The sequence below is a fragment of the Miscanthus floridulus genome, chromosome 1 (assembly GCF_019320115.1).
Source record: "Miscanthus floridulus cultivar M001 chromosome 1, ASM1932011v1, whole genome shotgun sequence".
Lineage (NCBI taxonomy): Eukaryota > Viridiplantae > Streptophyta > Magnoliopsida > Poales > Poaceae > Miscanthus > Miscanthus floridulus.
In genome coordinates this window covers 94,155,712-94,181,923 of record NC_089580.1, presented here as the reverse complement: position 1 = coordinate 94,181,923, position 26,212 = coordinate 94,155,712, and the positions used below count along the sequence as shown (strand labels likewise).

Below are 26,212 nucleotides of genomic sequence, written 5' to 3'. Positions count from 1 at the left end.
TTCTAGCCAAGATCGTAATAAGTTTAGCGGTCACCATCACATATTACATAAAAGTTTGCATCTCAGATACATCAGAGTTTAAACATAGTTATTACAAAACAAGTTCGAATAAAAGTAGCGGAAGCCATTTGTTCAAACCACACACACTCACACGGAGTTCAAATACAGTGCCAGCGAATGATCATCTCCAACAAAAGCATCAGATGAGACGTAAGGAATGACCATGCCCATGGTCCTAAGCATCACCCATCGCAGGATAAAGGCAGTTGATACAGTAGCCGTAATACATCTGCCCATCTGCAATAAGTGGGAATAAAACTCTGAGTATGAGAAGGTACTCAGCTAGACTTACCCGACATAACCGAAAATAAGTGACACCAAGGATTATGAAGGGCTGTATAGTAGGGTAGCTGACTCATTTGCAAAAAGAAGCATTTTTAGCATTTCAAGACCTGTTTTCAAAAGCATTATTGTCAAGTTAATTGTTATTAACCTGTCGACTAGATTTGCACCTATACTAGAGCAAACATGTGATTAAGCAGATAACGATAACCAATGATCATTAAACAACTTCCATAATGTCATATTCATTATAACTGTCCAAGTGTTCCATCAACATTACTACGATGAAGTCACTCAAGTCAAGTGCTCACTATCCAGGAGCGATGGCGATTCGAATCGATTCCTAACCAGCTGGTGATTTATTCTTTACACAAACCTCACTCACCCGCTAAAGTGAGGTATTGATCACCGAGTCAACTATCCAGGTATCTCGAGTTTGCCAGGAACCACAAGTACCCGGGGGCCGATCGACTGCACTTTGGTCTTATCATCTCGCCCCCGTGTCCTACCACACCTGCTCCGGCATAGTTCGTGGTCGGAAGGCACTTTATCCGGCCAGCTAAATGTAAGGCATGCGTTCAACATGACTCGAGGCCCAACAACGGTCGATCCTTAATCGACACAGACAGAAAGCACTACAGTCAAAAACTCTGTAAGTCTCCGTCCGGTCTCAACTTCATTTAACACTTAGTTATACCATGACTTCATAGTCATCCAAGCAGATCTAGGTAACCACCTATAGCTCGCAGGTGACAGGAAATCACCCGACTTCTACCGGTCTAAGCCAGCTAAGCATTGACTCGACTGCGGATACCAGGGTAACAAGGATATAGTATAACAAAGGTAGACAAGGTATAATGCAGCAGCGGTTGCAAACAACTCCTGAACGTAATGCATCAATTAAAGTAAAGCATTTAATTAATAATTGCAAACCGGGAGAAAAATACTTCGAGGCTTGCCTCTCTCGAAGGAGCTCGGGCGGTGATCGGAGCACTCTGGAAGTTCCTCAACGTCCTCCTCGTCAGCTTCGGGCACTTCCTGCGTCTGCACCTCGAGCTGCTCCTTGGGCTCCTCGGGTATGACGACTAGGTTCTCAGTTTGCGATCCTGTATGATGCAATGTGCGTAAGTGCTTATGCAATCGGTGCATCGGATGAGATGAATACAAGGAATATGCTTGAATACAAGGTAGTCAACATCATCCAAGAACATATACTACAAGCACATGTCATCTACTGCATTCTCTTCTACTACTAATATGTTAAGTCAACACATCTTATTAAATGCTTCAAAGATACACCAAAGCTTCACTAATTTCTTAATCACACATAAAGCAACACTTGATTAAACCCTAATTAATAATAGGTTTGAATAGCAACATCTATTTTTATTGCTTAGAAAAATCTTAGAAAATTACCATAGCACAGTACTACCCTAAGTAGTCTACTATTAGATTTTCATGGTATTTGAATGAGTGGATTAGCCTACACAAAAATAACAAGCTATGGCATGATTATGAACATGAAAATACTTTGTACTGTGAAATGTGTCAAACAACAGAGTTAGCATTTTTCTTATGATCTTTATAGCATACAATCACTGTACAAAAATTATCACATGCATGTTTTATACAAAGTTTGCTCTCTAGCTAAAATAACAAAAATCAGCCATTAAAGGCACTTGAACTACACCTCATAATTTTTCTACAGTACATGCATGACACATATTTTTCCTAGGAAGTACATTACATAAGAAGATTAACAAACTTGGAATCATATTTTTCTGAAGCCTATAGGTTTTTCTACACATTTTTCAAGTTATCAGCAATATCAAGGATTAAATAAAGCTCTACAGAAAAGTATATCAAAATGACATGCAATAATTTTATCATGTAGATCTGGTGACAAGGAACACAACAAAATTTGTTTCAACAAATTTGGAGCCAAAAGGAGTACACAAACATTTTCCAAAGCATTTAAATAGAAATCTAAAAAATCATTTTTAAAATCCTTTTAGACTTCATGCTCAAATCTGCTAGATCCACCCGGTTCTTCACCCAAAACCCGCGCTAGAGAGACAGACAGGCGGGACCCAGCGGGTCAACCGGCCCACTAGCCAGCCACCCGGGGCCTTCGCCAGCCACTGTGGCTGGGCCCTACGGGTCAGCGACCCGGGGGCAGGGGAGGTGCTCCGTCGGCCGATGCTCACCGACGGTGAGCCCCTCCGTGGCGCGGGTGGTGCCAGCGTGCTCAACATGCTGAGCCGCACCGACTGGCAGAGAGGAGCTGACCCGACGGCGTGGCGGTCCGCGTGGCCACGGCAGCATGCTCGCCGGAGAGGAAGGAGGCGCCAAGTTCGGCCCTCACCTCGACGACGGCAGCCGCGAGCAAGCGCAAGCGACGAAGATTGACGAGGCGGAACTGCTGGCGGTGTGAATCGAGGGATGGTGCGGTGGTGCGGGAGCTCGACGCCGGTGGAGCGTGTCGGCGAGCTTGGCAGCTCGGGCGCTGCTACTGCTGCTACGGAGCGAGAGGCAGGGAGGGTGGCGAAGTGAAATGGCGGAGTGGGGTGGCGTGCGCGCGCTCGGACCGCTTTGAAGGCGGGGCGCGGCCGGTCGGAGCAGGCACCGCCCCTCGCCGCCGGTGTACGGGCACCGCGTGGCGGCCGGGCAGGCGGGGAAGGCGGGCGCGTCTGCGCGCGGGAGCGGCCGCGGCGTGGGCCTGGGCCGGTGAAGCGCTGCTGGCCAGGGAGAAACGCGCGGCAGGCGGGGATGCAGGCCAGGCCGGCTTCGGCCGTGGGCCGGGAAGCGGAGCGGCGGCCTGTTAAGCGAAAATGAAAATTTTTTCTTTTTATTTCTCAAATAAACAGAATTAAATTCCCATTTTTGAGCCATTTAAAAGCATTTTCACAAATTGGTGTAAAAATGAAATTTGTTCCATTTTTCAATATCTACAACTTTGCTTTTATGACCAAAGTCAAATTCCAAATAGATTTTGATTACCAAATTAAACTCAATATTACTTCAAAACCCTAATTTTGGAGAATTATTTTTAAAGCAAAATTTGGCAATAATTTAAATACAAACCTTGCTCCAAAAATTATGCTAAACAATTCTAGATGATTTACAATCATAGCCAAACATGTTTTACTAATCCTAGCAAGCATACTTTGGGCAAAAACAACCCTAAACAAGTGTATGCAACATTCATGTTTCACGAGCATGTTTTGTATGTTTCGAAGCAGTGTTTCAGTTATTATTTACATGATTAGGCATGTATGATTAGGATGCTTGATGATGCATGATATGTATGATTTGCAGTGCCTAAATGCTGACATAACACCGGGGTGTTACAAGGAAGTACCATGTGTTTAGGAAAAGGATCACGATCATCTTGTTTTTACTACTAGTATTACTCCTAAATCAAAAAAATTCTCCATCCTAAATTATAGACCTTTTTAGACCTTTTTTATTTTCTTTGTATATAGTTGTTACTATGCAATTATATATATAATAAATATATTTAAAATAAAGAAAGTAATAATATACTTTATCCATTCCAAATATATGATGTTCGAGGCTCTTGTAACTACCATACTACGAGTTCTCTTTCGCTTTAGATACATATCTTTTGTTATATACTATATCTAGATACATAGTAAAAGGAATATATTTTAAAAAATCAAAATATTTTTATAATTTAGACTGGAGAGAGTATATATTATATCAACAATAATTTAGATCACAGGAAGTAATAATATTGTCACAAAAATGCCGGGGTCGTCACTCCAGCGGGCGGCGGACTTTGAGGGGCGAGTGCCATGCTCGGCCAGCGTGGTTCGCCTGTCATGGACTGACGTCATCCCAGACGCAGATCTTTCCGCGCAGACTGGGCAAACTCCTACGGGCCCCGCGTGGCAGCCTCTGATGCCAGTAGAAAATATCGGGACCGAGATATTTTGCCCCGGAGGCCCGTGGCGCCCCACTCCGCCACGTCACCGAAAAGCCCGGCGCGTATGGGACCCCACCGCGCACACACTGACACACCCCCGGACCAGCCGAGATGTATCTGCTCTCCCTTCCCCCTTCCCTCTCGCGTCTCTTCTATACACCACGCTGCTGTGTTCCAGTTCAGTTTGCATCCTGAGCTCTCTCTCTCCCTGACCAGCCGAGATTTGTTCTCTCTTTGCGTATCTCTGCTTCTTCTTCGTCTTCGTCGAGGAGCTGTTCCTTTTCTTTGCCGCCTCGAATCTGGGGTGTGCACGGGTTGTTCTCTGCTGATTCTGTTTCTTTGTCGCCCGATTTTTGCCGATTAATATCTCGTATATCGATCTGTTAGGCAGGTCCTTTCTCTCCTTCCATTTTGGTTGTTTCTTTTTTCGGGAAGGAAAACAAACAAGGGAGAGAACTTATAATCCATAGAATTGTAAGTTCTTGAGAGGTGTACAATCCAATGGGAGGTGTGTCGTTGAACCAGCCGTTGATCAACGACGACCCGCTGCCCCTGCCCCTGCCCGGCAGTATCGCCAAGGTAACCGACCATGAACTGATGATCTGATTCAGAAACATAGCGGTTGTGTTCATTCTCGATGAAGAGTTTCTACTTTGTTTTTTTATACACCTCTGAATAATTTCATATTGCGTACAATATTCTTCGGTAACTATCTCTTGGATACGGGGGCAGTACATTTCTTGGTGCTTATGCAAACATTTTCAGACTTCAGTTTTAAAAATTACTATAGAACTGAAGAGTCTGTTGAGGAAATTTTCGTCAGGAGCTCATGTCCTGCTATGGAACATCAAATTCAAACTAAAGAAAGAACCAATGTGGTCTTGAATTGCTCTTGCATAACTGTAGATACAACATGCACCATCTGTGAAACTTTTCTTTCACGACTCTCTTGTACTACGACACTATTGTAGTTCGGTTACCTTCATCTTGTATGGGATTTTTAGACTCTTGTATGTAAACAGATCTTGTTTTTGATTCTTCAGCAGGGTGATCAAATTGAAGGCTTGTTGTCAGCTGGATGGACAAATGAGCGGCACAGCTCGTACATAAGCTCCATGGAGGCATCTTTCGTGGAGCAACTTTATGGCCAAGAGAACTGCAACTATGATGCTAATAAGAACAATCTCCGTAATATTGTTATAAATAGCTTCCCTGAGAATCCCTGGGTAAGGCGTTTCAAGCCACGCGGTGCCTGTGTGAATCACCGTGGCATTGGGATGGAACCTATTGTTGACGATTATGGGTCAGGCACTGACACGGTCCGAGAGAAGGTCCGGACCCATGCAGGAGTAGCGAAGACTTCTGTTATTATTGGTAAAAGCAAAGGTCACTACCTTGTCTTTCCTTTCCAGCAAAATGTGTCCTCTATATGTTTCACTTTGTTCGAACCTATTTTGGTAGTACTTTGATAAATAGTAAGTATGCAATAAAATCAATGCAATTTTGGATGCAGAGTCGCAGATACTTAGTACAATCAGTCAAAAAATAATAAACTATAGGTCACTAATTTGTACTTGTTGAATATGACACACAGTGAAACAAGTATGCAGCATATGCAGTCCTCCTGTGTGTTCGAGAAAAAAAAACACCAAGGTTGAAGTAGCTATTGTGTTCACTTTCTGAATTATGTTATTTGATCATATGGTTGATCATTGGGTCATTCCAAATTGTATGACCAAAGCAGATCATCAAGTTGCAGTTATACACATGAAATTGCATGTTGGGCACTATAGTTTTTCCCCCCATATTATCCCATCCATTAACACTTGCTGTTGTCATCCTGCTCTACTTATCAGAGCTGAGGGACGTAATCTAACAGAGACATTTCATTTTTACCCATTTTCAGAAGTCACGGATCAGAATTTTCCTGATGACGGGATTCAATCCAGTAACGATCCATGCAAGAAACAGAAGTCTATTTCTGGCCCTGCATCAAATGACCAGGATACATAACAAGGTTACTAACCTTGATTTTTTTTGTAAGTACCCACTTAAGTAGGTTTATCGTTTCCTAGTTGATGAATTTAACGGTTTAACTTGTTGCACTGGTTGTTGGTGCTCACCCCTGTTCTCGGTATCTGTATCCTCAGGTGGTTAGTATCACACGCAGAGACAACAAAAGCTAGTGGAAGCCATGCCTTTCTGAAGCCTGAAGGAGGCCATGGGAGACCTGTTATGAAATCTAGCTTCAGTACTACGTGACAGGTCGTGCTGCAGTTGCAAGTAGTTTGGCTTAGCAAAATTGGTATCGTCGTCCATTTCGCGGTGTGGGGAGTAATTGTGGTCGTAGAATATGCATACCATCGATCTCTGCAGAGCATCAGCTTTGTTCTTGTTGTTGCTATTACTAGGTGTGGAGAGTAATTATTGATGCTCTTGTTTTCGCGGTGTGGAGAGTACTATTTTGTGCCATGGAGAAAAATTTTTTGGTGAATTTGAGCAGCCACTGTCTGCAAAGTGAATTATTGGAAAACAATGCTGGTTCCTGATAATATCGAGGAATCAAAGGCTGATAGGTTGGCCAAGAGCTTTGGTTGCTGTAAAGGTACTTTGCCTTTCACTTGGGAGGTCGATAACGAGCGATCCTGCCACCCACCGCCCACCGCCCTGCCGTGGTGCAGTTGGTTCTCAACGGAGCTCCGCGGCCATGGCCGCCGGACCCTACCACGCCCGCAGCAACCTCCTCCTTCTCCCCCCTCCACGCCACCATGGCCATGGCAACCCCTGCCCCAACTTCACCCGGCCGCCTCCTCCGCCGGCCGCTCCGGCGGCGTCACTGTCGTCTCCGCCCTGCTGCCGTCTCTCCCGTACCCACCATCGAGCCTGACTGCCTCCCCCGACCTCCTTTCTATTCTTGCTGAAGATGGAGAAGAAGAGAGGGAGAGAGAGAACGCGTGGATGTGGTCGTGCAGTCGCGCTAGACGCTGGAGCGCGACCTGCCGTCAGTTAAGAGTTTGCATTTCACTTGACAAGGTATGCCTTTTTATGTTTTGCCAAACATAAGTGTGGAGGATTTTTGACCCATGCTTATGATGAAAACTAAAATGTGAAAACCCTGTCACTTACTTCCACTTTTCTCTCTCATGGGTCTGCCTTTAAGTTTATTCAAACCTAACCCTGGTAATTACTCACCCAGATCCCATTTACATGGTCATAGTCAGATATGGCACAGTCTCTTAAATTACACTTTTATCATTATTTTATATTATATTATATTATTTATGATTATAAATTTATAATTATGGGATAATATATTTAAAAAATATAATAATATTAACTTTGTATTGCAATACTCTTTCCGCCTGACATAAAAGATATCAAGTAAGCTTAGGACAAAATCTAACAAATACTAACTTACCTCTTACTAATTAGTTAGTTTGTTTATCAACTTGCTTAATTTTTTTAACAACACTAGTTTATAAAAGGTATGAGTAAAGTACACTAGCGTTCTTCAAACTTATGTCGCTATGTCATCTCGGTCCCCAAACTCTCAAAACAAGGTCTCTAAACTTTGTTTGATGTCAAAATAGTGCAAGCGGTTCTACACTGTCCTTGCCCTCCCTCACCACGGCCATGGGCGATGATCTCGCCCAGATCCAGCCAGTACACGAGTATCCCATCGGATTTTGAAGGCGCAGCTTTGTCGCAGGCACTACATTTTCTATTTGGGCAAAGGAGTTCTCATAAATCAGTAGCTGCAAGTCGTTCGTTTGTTCTTGTGACAGGTTGTCCGAAGCTTGCTTTGTTGAAGAAGGAAAAAAAATTAACTGCAGTTTTATGGTTCAGATATAGTTGTAGGCATTTTGTTTATACGCTGAAATATAAATATACTATTTTTCATTTTAGAAAAAACTTGCCATTATTTTAGGGGAGACATGGTTCGATGCTGTGGGAAAAATGATGTGTCGAGATTGGCTTGTTCGTGAGTATAACTCTGGCTGTGCAGTCCTGAAACTCCACCTTACACTACCGCCATATCTTGAAAAGCATAAAAATAAGCTTACATTGAAACTAGGATAGTGGAATACTGATGTTGATATATGTGTTAAATGTATTATTTTTTCTCAAGTTTCTGGCCGTGTTATCTTCAAATACTGATGATCTGACATTCTGACCCATGTATTTGACTCCATAAGGATTCTTCTGGATCAGGTAATTATAAACTGCAATGAGTCTCGTGTCGTCAGGAAGACTGTTGACAAGATCAAGTTGCTAACCTATTTAAGCCATCCTGTGTCCTCCGGTTACCGAGGGCTTGTTTAGTTTCTTCCTCAAAAGTTTACGTCCTATCCCATCGAATATTTGGACACATGCATGTAGTATTAAATATAGACTAAAAAATAACTAATTGCATAGATTGCGACTACTTTGTGAGACGAATCTTTTAAGCTTAATTAGTTCATGATCTGACAATAAAATGCTACAGTAACCCATGTGCTAATGACGGATTAATTAGGCTTAATAAATTCGTCTCGCGGTTTACTGACGGATTGTGTAATGTATTTTTTTTATTAGTATCCGAACACCTCATGCGACACTCCATGTGACATCCGATGTGACACCCCAAAATTTTACACCCTGGAACTAAACAAGGCCTGAACTTGCAATGTCTCCAATTTTCTTATTCCATTTTGCTGAACCTCTGTAGATATAATAACTATGGGCTTAATTTCAGGACAGGGATTATTTATTATGATAAAGCTAAAACAATACCTATTGAAGTAACATATGGATAGCGTAGTTAACAGTACATGTCCTTTCTTGCTCTACATGGTTTAACCAGTCCTTGAAATAGAGCTTATTCCAAGCTACAATTTGGTCCAAATTTCTTAACAGTGAAATACAACAACAACAGCAACAACAACAACATAGCCTTAACAGTGAAATACAAGAATGTACTTAATTTTCTCAAACAACAACAAAACAAGACTCCCCCTGCTCTTTTCTTCTGTGGAACAGATTCAGCATAGATCATAAGCTGACAATGATAAGCAGTAATATGATCCACTTTTAGTTGTTTTATTATTATCCTTGACATGGTTGTATATAAGAAGTGCGGCCATTAGCTACAGAACTGGATAATAGGACAAGCTTGCTCTGTTTTCTTTATCTGTTGATAGATCTTTCTGCCAAATGCCAATGATGTATGTGTACGAATGTCATTTCTATGTACTATGCAGGCCACTCCATAGAAAGGTGCTGACCTGAGTTTACTCCTATCAGAGGAAATTTCAGAGCCCATCAATGCTCCAACCATGCATGCAAATAACCAGCAACACTACAGAACAATGATGAAGCCATTATGCCTAAGTTTGATCCTAATAAAGGAATTATGATTTTAGTCATTCAATATAGGCCTTGTTTAGATCACTCCAAAATTCCAAGTTTTTTCACTCTCTCTCCATCACATCAATTTTTGGACGCATGCATGGAGCATTAAATGTAGGTAAAAAAAATAACTAATTACACAGTTTAGTTGGAAATCACGAGATGAATCTTTTGAGCTTAGTTGGTCCACGATTGGACAATATTTACCAAATAAGACGAAAGTGCTACTATTCATCGGGTTGAAAAAATCTTCAATCTAAACAAGGCCATAGTAGTTATGCTTGCGGCTGACTACCTGACAATCCTGTGAAGTTGAACTTTGATCTACCATGTGGGATTGTGCTTCCATCAAATCTAGCTCCACTACCTTTTAAATTGTATTCATCTGCTACCAAAAAAATACAAAGAAGACGTTTGGGAATGTTCAGATGACACTGTTAAGCCCGCTTACTTCTTGACTCCTTCCAACTTTAGGCATAGACATTTCTTATTCGATTACTTGCGGTCTGTTACCCATACTAATGGATGTTTACGGTTTCCATTTTTTTTAATGCTTCTTCATATGTATATAACCATCGTGCCTTAGACTAGCTACAACATTAACAAAAACTTGCTGTCTAATTGAGCAAAATTGAATGACTTGGCTCTTTGGTGATGCAGTGTCACTACAACTTAAAAACTTTTCCGAGGCGGGCAAAATAGATTAACCGAGGCGGCCATTGCAACTGCCTCGGTCTAAAGGTCACGGTAAATCAAATCTTTAACCGCCTTGGTTAATCAAATAAAAAAAGAAAAAAAAACCGTGCACAGGCCCGCCGAGCCCATCGACGCGCCGCCGCTGTCGTCGCATGCCGGAGCCAGATCCGGCCTCCCCGCCGCCGTATCTGGACCCGCTGTGGCCAGATCTAGACCCGCCATGGCCGGATCTAGACCCGCCATGGCTGGATTTAGACCCGTCGTGGCCGGATCTGGACCCATCGTCGGAGAAGGACGGCAACTTCCTCGCGCGCTATTGCTGGGCGTCGTCGCCGGAGAAGGACGTGCTGAGGATGGAGGGCCGAGAAGGGCGCTTCCTCGCGCCGGATCTCGTCGGCCACCACCTCCTCAGGTGGATCTTGCCGAGCGTCATCGGGCCGCCTCTCCCGCGCTCGAGCTGCCGACCCACCTCGCCCACGCCCACGCCGAAGGAGCGCCGCCGCCTCGCCCGCGCCGCCAGCACCACTGCCTCGCCGTGGGAGGAGCTCAGGAGAGGAGCCGGGGAGGGAGGGGCTTGAGAGAGAGAGAGGGAGGAAGGGGAGGGTGGCGGTGCTGCTCGGAGAGGGAGACGGAGGAGGAGAGGGTGGCGGCGCTGCTCAGGGAAGGGAGAAGCAGTCGCGAGAGGGAGGGGCGGCGCTGTCGCGAGGCGGAGGGAGCGGCGCGGTCGCGAGAGGGAGTCGGGAGAGGAGGAAGTCGGACAGAGGGTGAGGTGAGTTGACTGAAACCCTAAGTTGCCAATTTATATTGAAGGTGCCTATCAGGCCTCAGTCTAGGCCTGTGGGGCCTCAGCCTTTTTTCCGAGGCAGGCAAGTTAGGTGGCCCGCCTCCGAAAATGAAGGCATTTTTTGAGGCGGGCTAGTTATAAGGCCCGCCTCTGTTAATAGATTTTAGGAGGCGGTTATTTACCGCCTCCGTAAATCGATTTTGCGAGGCAATTGATTGTGACTGCCTCGGTTAATAAAAATGACCGCCTCGGTTAATCTCAAGCATTAACCGAGGCAGTTGAAATGCCCGCCCGCCTCCAACGCTATTTTCAAAACGCCTCGCATAATCTTTTCTGTAGTAGTGTGTTTTGTTTACTTGAATCATCTTTGGGTTACATCACATAGGGCCAACTTAGTTTCATATGTTGTTTTGTTTCATCAGTTTCTTAGATAGATCAAATCTGCTGGCTCCATGCACCCTCCACCACACAAGCCAGTGTTCTTATAAATAAGATTATAGTATCATAATTGAAGGCCTTTAGTTGTTACATTAGTTTAGTACACTAAATTGTTCTTCATGAGGAGCTTCTTATCCACAGCTAATGACATTGATCATTAGGCATACGTTCTGATCTCTACTGCAGGCTTCCACTAGGTAACCGGCTTCTGCTGATGGATAAGCCTCCACATCTTGGTTTATTCGTGGCAAAACAACACCAAGAGGTTGGCGTTGAAGCAACCTGCTACTATTTTAGTCAACTAGATATCTAGGTGAACAAGAGCTTGGCTACCTCAATTATATTCATTATTAGGATGAACTCATTTAGTGCTTTGGATGCAAATTTGTACAAGTATTTTAAACTACTAGAAAAACAGTGTTAGTAATGAACTGAAGTCTTCATGTAAACTATATGGATAGACTAAGTGATTAGTGTTATCAATACATGTATCTATATGAGTTCCTCCATATATCTTTGTTCTACTTCCCCACAATCTTGAAATTGAGTTGCAATAAGGCATTGGTAGGGCGCCGCGAAGCACGCATCCTTTTCTAATACTCAATCTATTCCAATGTATAACACGTTTTGGCTTTTCTAGATATATTGCTTTATCTATGCATCTACATATAGTTTATATCTAAATACATAATAAAAACTATGTATTTAGAAAAACCAAAACGTCTTATAATTTGGAACAGCCGTAATGTAGCTGCACCATCTCGTGTATAACGTGAAAAGTTGCTGCAGGCCGAGGTCAAAAGGCAAGATGTTTTGGAAGGTTGTATATGGCTTCGCGTGAACACGTCATGCGTAGTGTTGGTTGGTTGGACATTCAGCATCAACTAGCCACTGCTGCCCGCGCTTCGCTGTGGGTGATGTACTTGGTATAGGAAAATTTTTGAGAAATATGGCTCATATGTCTAATATGTTTTCTCATCGTGTTGGTACGGAAGTTTGGTCTTAATATTATAAATGGACATAGAGGTTAGCTGTCATTACATGGTGCCTATTCTAGGCCAACAAATCAATGACATGTTAGTGGAAAAAAGTATTTGATGGAGTTGGGCTCAAGCAACTAACACACTTAGATTTAAAGCACAACATTGGATAGGATTACATTATAGGTGGAAATAGCAAAAACTACAACACGCATCCAACAACTACGGACGACAACAACGGCAAGAGTACAATACAGGAGGACAGCGATGAAAAGCACTACTACTATGGGTACAGCATCCCAAGGCAACTAATCTACCTTGGAACCACGCATCTTTATTCGTGTGCTCGGCGGATTCTTCTACCGCCCTGGCTATGGATCCGTATCTTCTCATGGCAATGGCTGAGTGAGAGGAACCAAGGGTTCTGCTTCTAACACTTCTGAAGGTGGAGGTGCTGGCAGTTCTGTATCACCGGTTCTCCTTCTTTCAGGCGGGTGGATAGGGATCCCCTCCAAGATCGGGGCATCCTGCCTTTCATCAACCAGCGTCCTCCGCTTGGCCCTAGTGAACAGATAGGCCTCACCCAGCTGATGAATATGCCAATCTTCGGCCTCCTTCAGAGCTTCTGACATGGCAGTCTCCCGGCTCTCAGCAGCTGCAACATTGGCATGCGCTTCGGCGAGCTGCACCTGGAGCATCCGAGTGAAGATCTCGGCTTCTTCGGCGCGCCGGAGGCACGCCCTCAGCTCCAAGGCTTGCCGGTCATACTGCTCATCCAGAGCAAGCATGTACGTGGTCAAGTGCACCATGGTAGGACTATCTTCTTGCGCATCCCGCCCTTGCAAAGCCTCCATGCGATCCCTCCATGCCCGTCGATTCCTATCAAAGGGTGGAAAGAACCTCATGGGGGTACGGGCAATGGGCTCTTCATAGAGCTGGCAAAGGTACCGCAAGGCTTTGCAGGCCACAACTTGGTAGGTGTCGGTGAAGCTAAACCCGGTTGCGATCACACTCCAGGCTTCGGTGATGTCGAGGAACTCTTCACTCTTCCCAATGTAGACGGTAACCTCACACCGATCGGTGCCATGCTTCTCATACTCACGGCCCTCATACTCGGGACGATCTTTGACTCCGAGCTTTTGCAGGGTGGCATGCAGGATTCTAGGAAAACCCTCAACATTCAAGCAGTAACTACCAACCCAGGCTCCTGCCATTTCTGGCGGTGGCTACAAAGAAGGGCTGAGCAAAAAGCTTGCTCAAAGGGAAAACCTAAGGGAGCTAAAGTGCGCCGAGTGGTGGTACCAATGGCTAAGCCAAGCTCTGCTTATAAAGGCGGAGCGGTCTATGGTCCTGGCGCGGTTCACTAGGGTTCCTGTGTGGGATCACTACGAACGAATCGACCAAATTCCACGCGTTCGAGGCGAGTGATGTGCGGTGCCATTACTGAGTAGTACGACTGCAGGGCAAGGGTCCGACAAGAGCACAGAAAAGGGGTATGAGGAGACGTGGGTCACTACTAACGTGACTCACGGGCGAACGCAGAGCACAAAGCCACAACGCAGACCTAACTCGTATCTACCAGCAATACGGCATAATAATACACAAACAGGATATGCATTAATGCACGTCCTATGCGTCCGAGGTGAGCGATGTCCGAGGCCATTAATGACTAATACGGCTACAAGCCAAGGTTCCGACAAGAACCCAAAAAAGAGTGCGGGGAGACTTGGGTCATGGTAGGCGTAACCGTAGGCGACGCAAAGCACAAAGCCACAAGGAACGAGCGCCTCTGCAAGCATGGATGCAGATGCAATTATGGCAGTTGTAGTAATGGCGACCAACCCCAACCACCGACCATCTCGGAAGCAACGTGCACACAACCCAAGGCGTGTCTTAGATGCATGGATGCATGTGTAAGTACAAATGGTCCTGCATGGTCGGTGAATCATTTTTATCTGATGGTAAGGAGGAGAGGCATTAAATGTGTTCACCTGCCCGACTTGTTTTTATCTGATGGTAACATGAAGGGGAGCCATCAAATGTGTCCACCTGCTATCGACTCACCCTGCGTAGGTGAAGATGTCCAGTGCTTTCAAACTTACTGAATTTCTGGATACCTTAGGGAATGGCTTCGGACACTGCTCGTTTCGTGCGCGTAAAAATCCTGACGCTTTCCTTTTATTAGTCTCCGTGCCAGACTAAATAGTGGATTGTGCTAGGACCAATGACCGCTCCACCATTACAAAAGGCCAGTGGTGCTTAAAGGAAAAGCTAAGTGAGCTAAAGTGCACCGAGTGGCGGTACCAATGGCTAAGCTAGGCTCTGCTTATAAAGGCGGAGCGGTCTGTGGTCCTGACGTGGTTCACTAGGGTTCCTGCGCGGGATCACTATGAATGAATCGACCAAATTCCGTGTGTTCGAGGTGAGCGACGTGCGGTGCCATTACTGAGTAGTACGACTGCAGGGCAAGGGTCCAACAAGAGCGCAGAAAAGGGGTATGAGGAGACGTGGGTCACTACAGCCGTGAAACACGGACAAACACGGAGGACAAAGCCACAACACAGACCTAACTCTGGAACAGGAACGAGTAGGTCATGCACAATACGACACGTGTGACACCTATGGATGGCGTATCTGCCAGCAATGCGGCACTATAATGCACAAACAGGATATGCATGAATGCACGTCCTATACGTTCTTTCACTATTGCCAACATATAGGGAAACTGGTCTTAGCTTTTTGGCACATCGTTCTCTCCCTGTTGGCGACCAACCCCAACCACCGACCACCTCGGGAGCAACGTGCACACAAACCAAGCCGTGTCTTAGATGCATTTAATGCCTCTCCCCCACAAACCTGATTCCCTCGGCCCTTAATGCTGCTCAGTGCCGCCGATAATGACGCGCACCCACCCTCTAAACCCGCCGTCAATCGCCTATGAAACGCACCCAGCTCCCCCTTCACAACAAGGCACTCCACACTCAACACTAATCACCCGCATAAGCTCCCTATTCAAATGCCAACCTATCTCAACATTTTAAGAAGAAGCCTGAGACAAATGTTGCAAGGTAGAGACTATCGAAGAAAACATCAAGCAGGAGCCGGAGTACATTGTTAGAAGTAAGAAGCTGACACTCTCAAGATGTGCTTAGATGAAGATGAGGTCACCATGATCATCTTTGCTATCCTAACTCCACTATGGTGGCATCAATCATATTGTATATCCTTGTAATGCGCCCGCTACCCAACGAGAAGCCCTAAAATAGTTGTTGAAATATGAAGAGCTGAATAAATATTCAAGCTTCGCGGATTTATTCAAATTTCGAGGGCATAGGGCCTGTCCACAACTTGACTACGCATGACTAAGCTATTTCTTACATTCACCAAATAAATAGCAGCGCAATTCCTATACCAGCTATATTGTGATGCGAGGTCATTTGCAATTGTCATTGCGGTTAAGTTTTTACGTACCTAGCATAGTATCAGTGCTAGGTTGTTTCTAGGGCTGTATAGGTAGAAGTAGATAGGTATAGGATACCATTACTCAAATATACATGGGTAGATGTTTGATACAGATAATATTGAGATACTGCGTTGTGTAGAGATGACCAGCTTGGTTGGGCAATTACAGTTGGTGCTGAGGCAAGTGCTTCATCATTGAGTAATGCGGTGCGTAGGCAGGCAACAGGAAAGCTTTTGAATGTCAATATACAGACTGCAATATATAATTTTTACGAGAGCAAGTACTTATTCATATATTACATGCATAATAGCTGTCGTATGGTACAACTGCAGAATATAGTAAACCTAAAGTAGAAGATGTACTAAGCGGAGATACATCAATAGACGAGGCCATGAAATGGAGCCACTTGAGCTCACGGCATGGTTGTGAGTTACTGCTGCAGTTTATGTCCAGGCCGTTTCATTCCGATGAGTCCACAGAACCTACGGAAGATGGAAGGAAATGAGAGTATATATAATCATCTCTCAGAAATGTAGCGGCATTGCATTGCAAGTATTTAGTCTCAATGTTTCCATGTTCTGAACATAATATGTATCCATTTGAAATGAGTATATATAATCATGCCTTAGAAATGTAGCAACATTGCAGGTATTTAGTCTCCACAAAACAGAGCAATCTTTGCATACAATAGAAATTGTAGCCTAAGTGCCATGTTTCATGAGAGAAAGTCAAGTTATAATAATTGTAAAATTATATGCTAACAGCGGCAGATAATGGAGCTAAGAGCATAGAGTTTAGTAAGAGCACAGAGTATAAGTCCCACAATTGCGAGGGAATTGGGCATAGACTATAGAAAGTAAGTCTCATAAGTCTTTTTTTTTCCGCTGCAGAACTCAAAGCAGAACTGAATCGAGAAAACCATAACAGAATACTAAAGGGGTCAAACAAAGAGGATGAGATGGTAAAGTGGATAGGGAGGTGTCTAACCCTTGCCTAGACAATATCACAGCTACATGGTGCGGTATAGTATAAGCAAGACCCCAAACAAGGACCTGGACCAGTACATCCTTGCAAAACAAAGAAAAAGGAGATGAGGACAGGTAATGGGAATCAAGCAAACAGACCAAAGTAAGAAAGGAAAGTTAGAATACTGGGATGTTGCTACAGCAGCAATCAGTGAAATGGCAGCACATGCTGATCTTTTCTTTTCTGGCAGGTGGTCCAGCAACTACATATCTACCGGCAGCCTACAGAACTTGAAGCAAAGGAATATCGCATCAGTCATAAATGTATCAATAATTTTTAAGCAAAAGGAAGGGGCAGATGGCAGCCTGACAGGGCAACCATGTTTAAGCCTTCATAGATTATATCCCATAGGACTGTATGCCTGAGCCTTTATAGACCATCACAATGCATAGACGATCTAAGCACCAGAAGCACCCCATACTCAGGTAATCAGCAAAGAGAGAGAGAAACAAGAGTAAATTAACAACACAAGAAGAACCAAGGCTTGTGCTAACTACCAATCACAAACATGACAAAGTTTAGCTGAGGGAAACAGCACCTGTAATCAGCTAATGATGTGCAAAATCAGATTGAAGGAGAAACATCATTATCTGCAAATCTTAATTAAAAGGTGATGTAGCTGGGCTTGAATGATCCAGATCAACAGGAAGCAGCAAGCGGCACCAGGTTGGCATGACAGCCATCCTAAACTCCACCAAAGGGCAATAGGTTTCTTTTTTTTTCTTAGATCAAAACGCAGTTGGAGAAGCCTAGTCGATATTAAGTTGTCAACTTGCATAAACCCCATAGTTCATTGCAGGTGCTAAGGTAAAAAAAAATAACCCATGTTGAAAGAAGCACAAGGCCACAAATAGATGATATATGATATATGATAGATGTTATACTATAATTTTTGTAGAATTCGCATAGATGATATATGATATATGTCAGTTGAAAGAAGCACAAGGCCACAAATAAAATAAAGTTAGCTGAATAAGATCATTATTTGGGTCACTGACTACTTTTGTAGTACAGTCTAAATCTAAACCAACCTCCGAAAGATAAACGTGTCCACAGCATACAGTGAAAGGCTAGAAGCAGCCAATTCATGATTTAGGCTGTAGCTGTAGCGTAGTAAACAAATAGGAGGCATCAGAGTAATTACCGAAGCTTTGTCATATGTGCTATGTCAAACACCAATGCGAAAAACTGGGAGAACCTACCAATGAGAGAAATAAAGACAAAGGGAAAATTATTAAAACAAAGGACCTGGACCAGTACATCCTTGCAAAACAAATAAAAAGGAGATGAGGACAGGTAATGGAAATCAAGCAAACGGACCAAAGTAGGAAAGGAAAGTTAGAATACCGGGATGTTGCTACAGCAGCATTCGGCAGTCCCATTAGTCATTGGTCAGATCAGTATGTTAGAGTATGGCAGGGGCCTATTGGGCCTGGGCTGGATGTATAGCCCATTAGTATTAGGGTTAATTAGAGATAAGGGTCGCTTGCTTAGGAGTCAAGTAAACCTCTCTATATAAGGAGAGGATATGTATCAATCTAATCAAGCGACCCTTATAAGAAGGAAAACCCTTCCCTCTTGCTCGGCCATGGGCAAATGCCCCGCGGCCGGCTCTCTCTCCCACCCTCGTAGCCCTAGCCGTGAACAGGACCGTGGTACTGTAGCACTGCGGGTACTGTAGCTCATCAGCCGCCGTCGCTCCCCTCGACTCTCTCCTCTCAATCCTAGTAGCCACATAACAATCTGGTATCAGAGATCTCTGGTTCGATCATGTGGTTCGATCATGTCCACCCGCCGGCCATGTCAATCCCGTTGCCCTCCACCACCATGCCCCCGCTCTCCACGCGTGGACCCGCCAGGCACCACCGCACCGCTGTCCGTAGTCTCCACGTCGGCCAGGGTGCCACAATCCTCACTGTAGATGGCCGCGGGTGCGTCGTCCTCCGCCGTGGGCGTCATGACGAACGAGCAGTTGACGGCGGCTGTCCTTGACCTCGGCAAGATGGTGGCCGAGATTCATGGGTTCCTGCTGGGGCCACAGCCGAACCCGACGCCGACGTCCCAGCAGCAGCTGCTGCCGCCGCCGCCGCCCCCAGCGTATTTGACCTCCCTGATTCCCATCCACCAGCCGTGGATGCCGCCCTCTCCTTCGCCGATCCCGTCTTATGCTATGGCATCGATGATGGGGCCGGTGTACATGATGGCGAGCAACACGGCGGCCACGACGAAGGTCGCTCCAGCGCCTACCACCGGCGCTGTTGTCCTTTCCGGTGGACCGAGCCTCCAGCACCCATTCACCGATGGCATCTTCTATAGGGGCGCCGGCGTCCAGCAGATCCAAGACGCGGGCGAGAAGTCGCGGCAGATCGAGCAGCCGACGGACATCGCGATGGAGCTGGCGGGGAAGATGCTTACACACCAGGTGTCGGCGGTTTCCCGCACGGGTGACGGGCATGCTGTTTTTCTCGCGGGCGGCGAACTCAAACTCTGCGGTGGCGGCGGTTGGGGAGGCGCTCCCCTTGTCGTTCTCCGTCGAAAGCCATCCGCTCTTCGTTGTGCGGTGCAGACCAGCATCCGTCCGGTGGGGAGAAGGCATGGTGTCACCGGCGGGAGCGCACTGCCTAGCACCGCCGCTTTCCGCCACCGACCACCGCGAGGGCGCCTTCGCTGGCCGTTGTTGCGACTACTTCTAGGTGGCCATATACATGCACCCCTTTCGTCAAGATGGTGTCCATGGGATCCAGGTGGTTGTCTACGTGCAGCTTATGCGTCGGGCTGGTGTCCGCCATCAATTGAAGAGGCTGCAAAAATAAAGAGTTCACATCTATTTTCGGTTGATAATAATAAAATAAGCCGAGATGTAAAAGGCTTGTTTTTAAGTGATAGGTTTGTGTCGAGACATCGTTATAAGTTGGTTAGGTTGCAGCTCGAGGACGAGCTGCATGTCCAAGTGGGGTGTAGTGTTAGAGTATGGCAGGGGCCTATTAAGCCTGGGCAGGATGTATAGCCCATTAGTGTTAGGGTTAATTAGAGATAAGGGTCGCTTGCTTAGGAGTCAAGTAAACCTCTCTATATAAGGAGAGGATATGTATCAATCTAATCAAGCAAGAATTAAGAAGGAAACCCCTTCCCTCTTGCCCTGCCCGGCCGTGGGCAAACGCCCCGTGGCCGGCTCTCTCTCTCTCTCACCCTCACAGCCCTAGCCGTGAACAGTACCCTCGGTACTGTAGCACCACGGGTACTGTAGCGCGGCATCCGCCGTCGCTCCCCTCGACTCTCTCCTCTCAATCCTAGCACCCACATAACACAGTATGTATCTTAATTTGTCCAAAGTTAATTTGATCAAAGTCACCAAACATGAAAGTGTGGTGGAGTATGGCTATGGCTTTTTATCACGATCATGGTCTCTAGAAACTTTTCACATCAAATAGAAGCATGGTCATTTCATGGTTCATGTGCTATGCTGTAATAGGTAGCCAGTTATAGTGGAATCTTGTACCATTATAATAGGATATTGCTGTTTGGCCTCCAAAAATAATGATATTAACTGTTACTGCATCCAAAATCGGGAAACAAATGCTTTTGAAAAGCCACAGCAATGCAAGCGGAGTTTACTGTACTTTGTCTGCACTTATCTTCCCTTCCAATACAGTCTATCTTTAAAGAGAAAATTGTTAGTAGTTCATGTTTAATCCCTAAACTACATCCATAGAATACTAAGTACAAATGAAAGTAAACAAGAACTATGCACATCCAACTCAATCTTTCCAGAGGCATTTGAGAACAGCATAGCTGGTTCATCTTGTAGTTGATTTGCTATACTTTGGCAACATGGGAGCACCATATGCTACAATGTCTGTTTACAAAAATGTATATTTGCAAGCTCCACCGTGCCAGGTACTAAAATGACATTACATTTTGTATAAAAAAGTATATGATGAGTCTAGTTTTAGTAGCCATTGCTTCATATTATTTTAAGGCAATCACTATAGAACATAACATTTTTACTGCTTCAGTATTGTTAGGTATAGAGGATATCAGGATGAGTAGGAATAACATAATGCTACTTCAGAGAGCCTACAAAGCCTAAGAATAACATAATGGCCATACATGGTGGTCACGTGCAGGTTTATTTTCAGTTAAGCAAGGAAGGAGCTGCTCCAATTGAGGTGCTATATGTAAGGTGTTTCAAGGCTAGACATGCAAACACTTTCAAATGGATTTTCTTTTAGATACATATGCATACACCAACATTGATGATTATACACATTGGTTAGTGTAGAGCATCCTGTAATAAGGATCTAGCAACAAACGCCAACAATATCTATTTCAATAAGAATATATGAAATCATGTTTCACAGGCAGTGAAGAATTAAGTGTCAGATAGACCCATGGCAGGCTGATCAAAGGATTGAGCTAATAGTTTAATATCCTCCAAGGTAGGCGTTCAGCGTTAGCATGACAGAACACCTCATGAGCAAACATGCAGCCAAATGTTTCTGTTCCATTTACAATAAAGTCAACAATACTTGGTAAGAATGTAACTACCTAATAAGAATCAAATTAATGCAGAATTACTAAGCCAGCTAAGTGGGAAAAAGATAAATCATATTGTTACTGCAACTTTGCACATTTGCGAAACAGTAAAACAAACACTAGTTTTCCCTAACCTATATTTCTTTTTATTTCCAGAACCATGGTACTATCAGTCAATGGTCAAACTTACAATGTCATGCAAAGTATGATTCTATTTGCATTCAGTATTGTCATGACAAAACCATCATATTGCCAATTTAGGGTGTACGTAAGCACAAATTTCATGACGATTTACAGAAGAGCAGGAGAAAAATTCCCACATTGTAAACAGGCCCTTGGAAGAAAGATGGATGCAACAAAACTACAGTGTTGCACATGCGAAATCTTTCCATACCCAAACCATGAAGATAGTGTCAAACCTAGAATCATGCCTTCATAAGTTAGTCCATATTAATCACCCCTGAGAGGACTTCAATATTGACACTATTTGCAGATATATATTTATCTGGAAGCATCACATCACAGTTTAGTTTTAAAACGCAAGTAGCCAACTAAGTCACTATATTCAATTGAACATCCTCTTATTCTGCAAGTAAATACTGAGAATATTCCGCCGTATGGTCCAATTGTTGATGTAAACTGCAATAACTGTAGCACTTTAGAGCATTCTATCTGCCTTTTCTGTTAGTGTTTTCTATGAACTATCTATCCAGCCTGTTATTCAAGAACACCTCATCAACCAAATATTACTGTCTTCTTTTTGGTAGAAAGAAAAAGAAATTAATAAAGAGATGAGGAGGAAAGTTGACGAACTGGAAGCCAAAACATCTGTCCTGAGTATGGAGAGGGCAGAATTGAAAAACAAGCTCATGGATTCAGAAACTACCACCACATATCTTACCAACACCCAGAAAAAATTGGAAGCAGCTCTTGTGGAGAAAGAGAGCCATATCAACCAAATGAAAGAGAATGCAGCTGCTTCAAACCCAAATCAGACAACTATAAAGGAACTCCTGCAGCAGAAAGAAGCTGAACCTGAGCTTGACAAATCCGAAAATTCTAGTGATTCCATTCCTGCTACAGCAGAAGATAATTCCAACAGTACTACTATATCAGAGAGCAACCACAATGATGAGAGCATTGTAGTGGGAGCAAACACCGAAAATGCAACTTCTGAAACCGTGGTACTTGATAAATCTGAAAACTCCAGTGATTCCATGTCTCCTCCAGCAGAAGAAAATTCAAGCAACACTAATCCATCAGATAGCAGCCACCAAGATGAGGGCATTGTAGTGGAAGCAAAAAACGTTAATGCAACTTCTGACCTTGTGGTACTTGACAAATCTGAAAACACCAATGGTTGTGTACCTGTAGCAGAAGAACAAAATTCCTACAACACCACTACATGGGAGAGCAACCAACAAGATAACAGTTCCTCACAAGAACAGTTCTTAAAGTTAACAACCAACATAGAAGATGTCCAGCTTCAAGAGAACAAAGGTGATGCCAATGAGCAATCAGATGATGCTCCAGACGGAAGCCATTAAGATAAATCTGAGCCTCAGCAGGGGAACCAAAAACTGATAGACAATCAGGAAGCCAACAAAGAAGAATCAGATGGAACAAGACAGGTGGAGGACCCTCAAGGTGAGGCCAGCAACAACAGCAGAGAAACTAAATTGCTTGAGAAGGAAAATGAGAAAGAAAGAAATCCTAAGGGCACGAGCTCAGAAGACAGCTTGAGCGAAGCCAACCAAAACAAAACGCAAGCAGTGGAACCTGCTGTAGACCCCACAGATGTAAACCCCAGCACATCCACAAATAATGAGGAGAGAAGAGAAACAAACAAGAGACATAGAAGGAGAAGGTCCAGATCTAGAAGGAATAGGAAGGCCACTGTTGAGGTAGATGCCGCAGCAAACCCATGAACTTTGGATTGGAAACGGCATACTCCGAAGATTTACTTGCAACCATACTGATCGCTTCATGCCGCGCTCGCCGAGCCACCGCTCCGGCACGAACTCCAAGCAGTCCTCGCCCCACAGCTTCTCCATCCGCCACATCGCGTACGCCGAGTAGTTGGCGTACCAGCCCGCTCGTAGCGCCGCGCCGCTCGGCAGCACGTCGTCGCGCACCGCGACCCGGCCGTCGAACGGCACCGGCGGGTACAGCCGCATCGCCTCGGTGATGACGGCGTGCAGGTAGCTGCTCGCCGCGCGCCGCAGCAGCAACGCCGCCTCCGCCTCTGTGTGGGAGCCCGCCACTGCCGAGGCCATGATGCCGGGACGCCACGCCGGCGCGCCGCTGCGCCACCACGCCGCCGCGCCACCTCCGCGTGGGGCCCGCCCTAGGTGAGGACGCACGCCGACAGAGTGAGCGAGGCCTCGCCCGCGCTGGGGTCCTCCTGTGCCGGTGGCAGCTGCGCCGGACCCGCCTGCCCGCGCCAGAGATCCTGCGCCGGTGCTGAGAGTGAGGGAGGGAGTAGAAGCAGCTGCTGCCGCCTGCCATTTATACGAGAGAGAAAGAGGATAAGCGTGAAGCCCGCCAAACAGTGCGCATGCTCCCAGTTCATTGAATGCCCGCCGAGAATTCATTCAATGGACGGTGCCGACCACCCGCGCTAGGCCCCAGCACACGTACTCGCATGTGTGTCGATCACCGTACCAATTAGGCACCAGCCATGTCGAAAATCTATACGCGACACCGTCTATTTGCATGCCGCCTACGATTAGAGAAAGCCGTATTTTATTTAACGCGTGCAGTTGCTTCATCTATCTACTATGGAATGCACGGATGAAGGCCGGTTGTGATGCGCCTTATCTGTGCCGTGGAATTTCGATCTAACGTATAAAATAAAAAGAACTTACATGAACATCCCAGAAAGCCGCCGATTCGGCGTGCCTTCATATCTTTAATATGACAATATATGGAGCCATGGACCGAGCACATTCAAAACAAGGTTGTACTGGAGTCCTCCCTGTACTAAATAAACATACTGGTACAGCAAAACTAGAACACGGGATGGGGAGGAAAATTTTGCGTTTGAGATGTGAGAAACATGCAATGAATAAATAAGAGTGTCACTACAAGGGAAACTATTTTAGAGACGCCTCCCGTCTTAGGTAGATGCAGCCCTATCAAAATCCACCTATAAAAATAATTTACTGACTTTTTTTAGGGTGTCTAGGTTCTTCAGTAGCCTATAGGAATGCTCTTCTATTCTTAGAGGTCGGTGGAAAGCCGGTGCAGTCATTTTTAGACTTTCCAACCTCCACAGTTACCAATTTGTCTCGTCTCTCAATACAGTAAAATTCATGACTTTTCCATATCAAGTTAGGTGAAGACAAACTTTATATCTGTAGTACTCAAAGGATCTATAACTTTATAGTCGATGACTTTTCCATTCGAAATTATTTAATATTGTAATTTTTGTTTTAAGTTTTTATAATTTAAAATTCAATATTTTTAAAATTTTTAAATGACCTCGGATAAAAAAGTGATCTAAAACAAAGTTGCAGTAATCGAAGGGATCTATAACTTTACAATTCACCACTGTTTCATTTGAAACCATTTGGGGCCTAGAAAATTTATTTTAAAATTAATGATTTTGAAATTCAAATTTTATTAAAATTTTCAAATTTCCTCGGATGGAGAATAGATGCAAACCAAAATTGTAGTAGTTGAAGAGATCTAAAACTTTCCAGTTTAAAGTTTTCTAATTAAATTCATGTAGGGTCTCAAATATATATTACAATATTCACTAAAATAAATACAAAACATGTTGCTTTCTAACCACAGCGCAGTCACTCATGACTATTTAGAGGCGGCTTGCCTGTGCTTAGTAGTGATGGGCAAGGAGATTTCTATGGGGTCAAAATGCTGTCGCAAAATTACTTCTCATTTTTCAAAGCATTTAGTTAGAGGAAGAGAGTGGAATTGATGTCCTCAATAGACAAATACTTCCTCCATTTAGGGTCTCCAGAAAAGCGCCGCCACCGCCCTTGCTCCTAGGGCCTCGCCATCTCCACGCTCCACCTAGGGCCCCTCTCCTTCCTCTTCGGCATGTCGCCGGAGGTAAGAAGGAGAGGGGACCCATCTCTCTTTTTCATAGTTTTTTTGTTCCATTTTGTTTAGATTTAGTCCAAATAAATTTTCAGCGAAATCGGATGATTTTCAGTCGGGATCGTGTGTCCTGCGATGACTTCGGTGATTGCCACGACGAGATCGCCGTTGCAGGCATCGATTTTATCGGCAGATATCCAATTTGTGGCCTTTATCTATAAGGGGAGGGGTGCTTCTAGGAGCCCCCTACGAGGACAGCGACTCCAGGTCATCGATCTCATTGTCGATAGTCGCGGAGAGGATTTCCAGGTCTTGAGGTGATGAATCTGTAGCCTATGTCGTACCCGACGATGCAATTGCCGATATTCTTTCAGCAATTAAGATGTGTTTTGGACTGGTTACGAAGCGTTTGCGGCATGTCCAATGTTTTGGGGTTGGTGTTTGGATTCGGCAAAAGGACTCACTTTGGCTCCAGTGTTCGAAGGATGCCATTGGTGAAGAAGAAGATGGAAAAATCTGGATGGAATATTATGTATTTTTTATTTTAG

General features: G+C 44.7%; 2 protein-coding genes and 1 pseudogene across 7 annotated transcripts; all 3 read left to right on the top strand.

Moving 5' to 3' along the window:
* The first annotated feature begins 4,142 nt into the window (after window positions 1-4,142).
* On the top strand, window positions 4,143-6,843 carry LOC136537855 (cold-regulated protein 27-like). Of its 6 annotated transcripts, none has more exons than XM_066529858.1 (4): window positions 4,143-4,870; window positions 5,335-5,665; window positions 6,198-6,308; window positions 6,442-6,843. In XM_066529858.1, exons 1-3 carry the CDS (start codon window positions 4,793-4,795, stop codon window positions 6,302-6,304), a joined length of 516 nt encoding a protein of 171 aa, XP_066385955.1. In that variant the 5' UTR covers window positions 4,143-4,792; the 3' UTR covers window positions 6,305-6,308; window positions 6,442-6,843. The 6 variants fall into 6 exon arrangements, with proteins under 6 accessions (XP_066385955.1, XP_066385935.1, XP_066385948.1 ...); XM_066529838.1 differs by having other exon boundaries at window positions 4,149-4,870; window positions 5,335-5,677; XM_066529851.1 differs by having other exon boundaries at window positions 4,151-4,870; window positions 6,198-6,330.
* Window positions 6,844-8,907: 2,064 nt separating this feature from the next.
* LOC136489778 (uncharacterized) lies at window positions 8,908-11,402 on the top strand. The gene is made up of 2 exons (XM_066486328.1): window positions 8,908-9,706; window positions 9,952-11,402. Exon 2 carries the CDS (start codon window positions 10,528-10,530, stop codon window positions 10,951-10,953), a length of 426 nt encoding a protein of 141 aa, XP_066342425.1. The 5' UTR covers window positions 8,908-9,706; window positions 9,952-10,527; the 3' UTR covers window positions 10,954-11,402.
* A 7,585-nt stretch (window positions 11,403-18,987) lies between these two features.
* Window positions 18,988-23,547, top strand: LOC136460459 (suppressor protein SRP40-like; annotated as a pseudogene).
* Window positions 23,548-26,212: the final 2,665 nt, after the last annotated feature.

Excerpts from the sequence above, each read along its gene's own strand:
- LOC136537855 (XM_066529838.1), top strand. The coding sequence starts at position 4,793 with ATGGGAGGTGTGTCGTTGAACCAGCCGTTGATCAACGACGACCCGCTG. Across the intron at positions 4,871-5,334 it reads TGCCCGGCAGTATCGCCAAG|CAGGGTGATCAAATTGAAGG; the intron begins GTAACCGACCAT and ends TTGATTCTTCAG. Across the intron at positions 5,678-6,197 it reads TATTATTGGTAAAAGCAAAG|AAGTCACGGATCAGAATTTT; the intron begins GTCACTACCTTG and ends ACCCATTTTCAG.
- LOC136489778 (XM_066486328.1), top strand. The coding sequence starts at position 10,528 with ATGCCGGAGCCAGATCCGGCCTCCCCGCCGCCGTATCTGGACCCGCTG.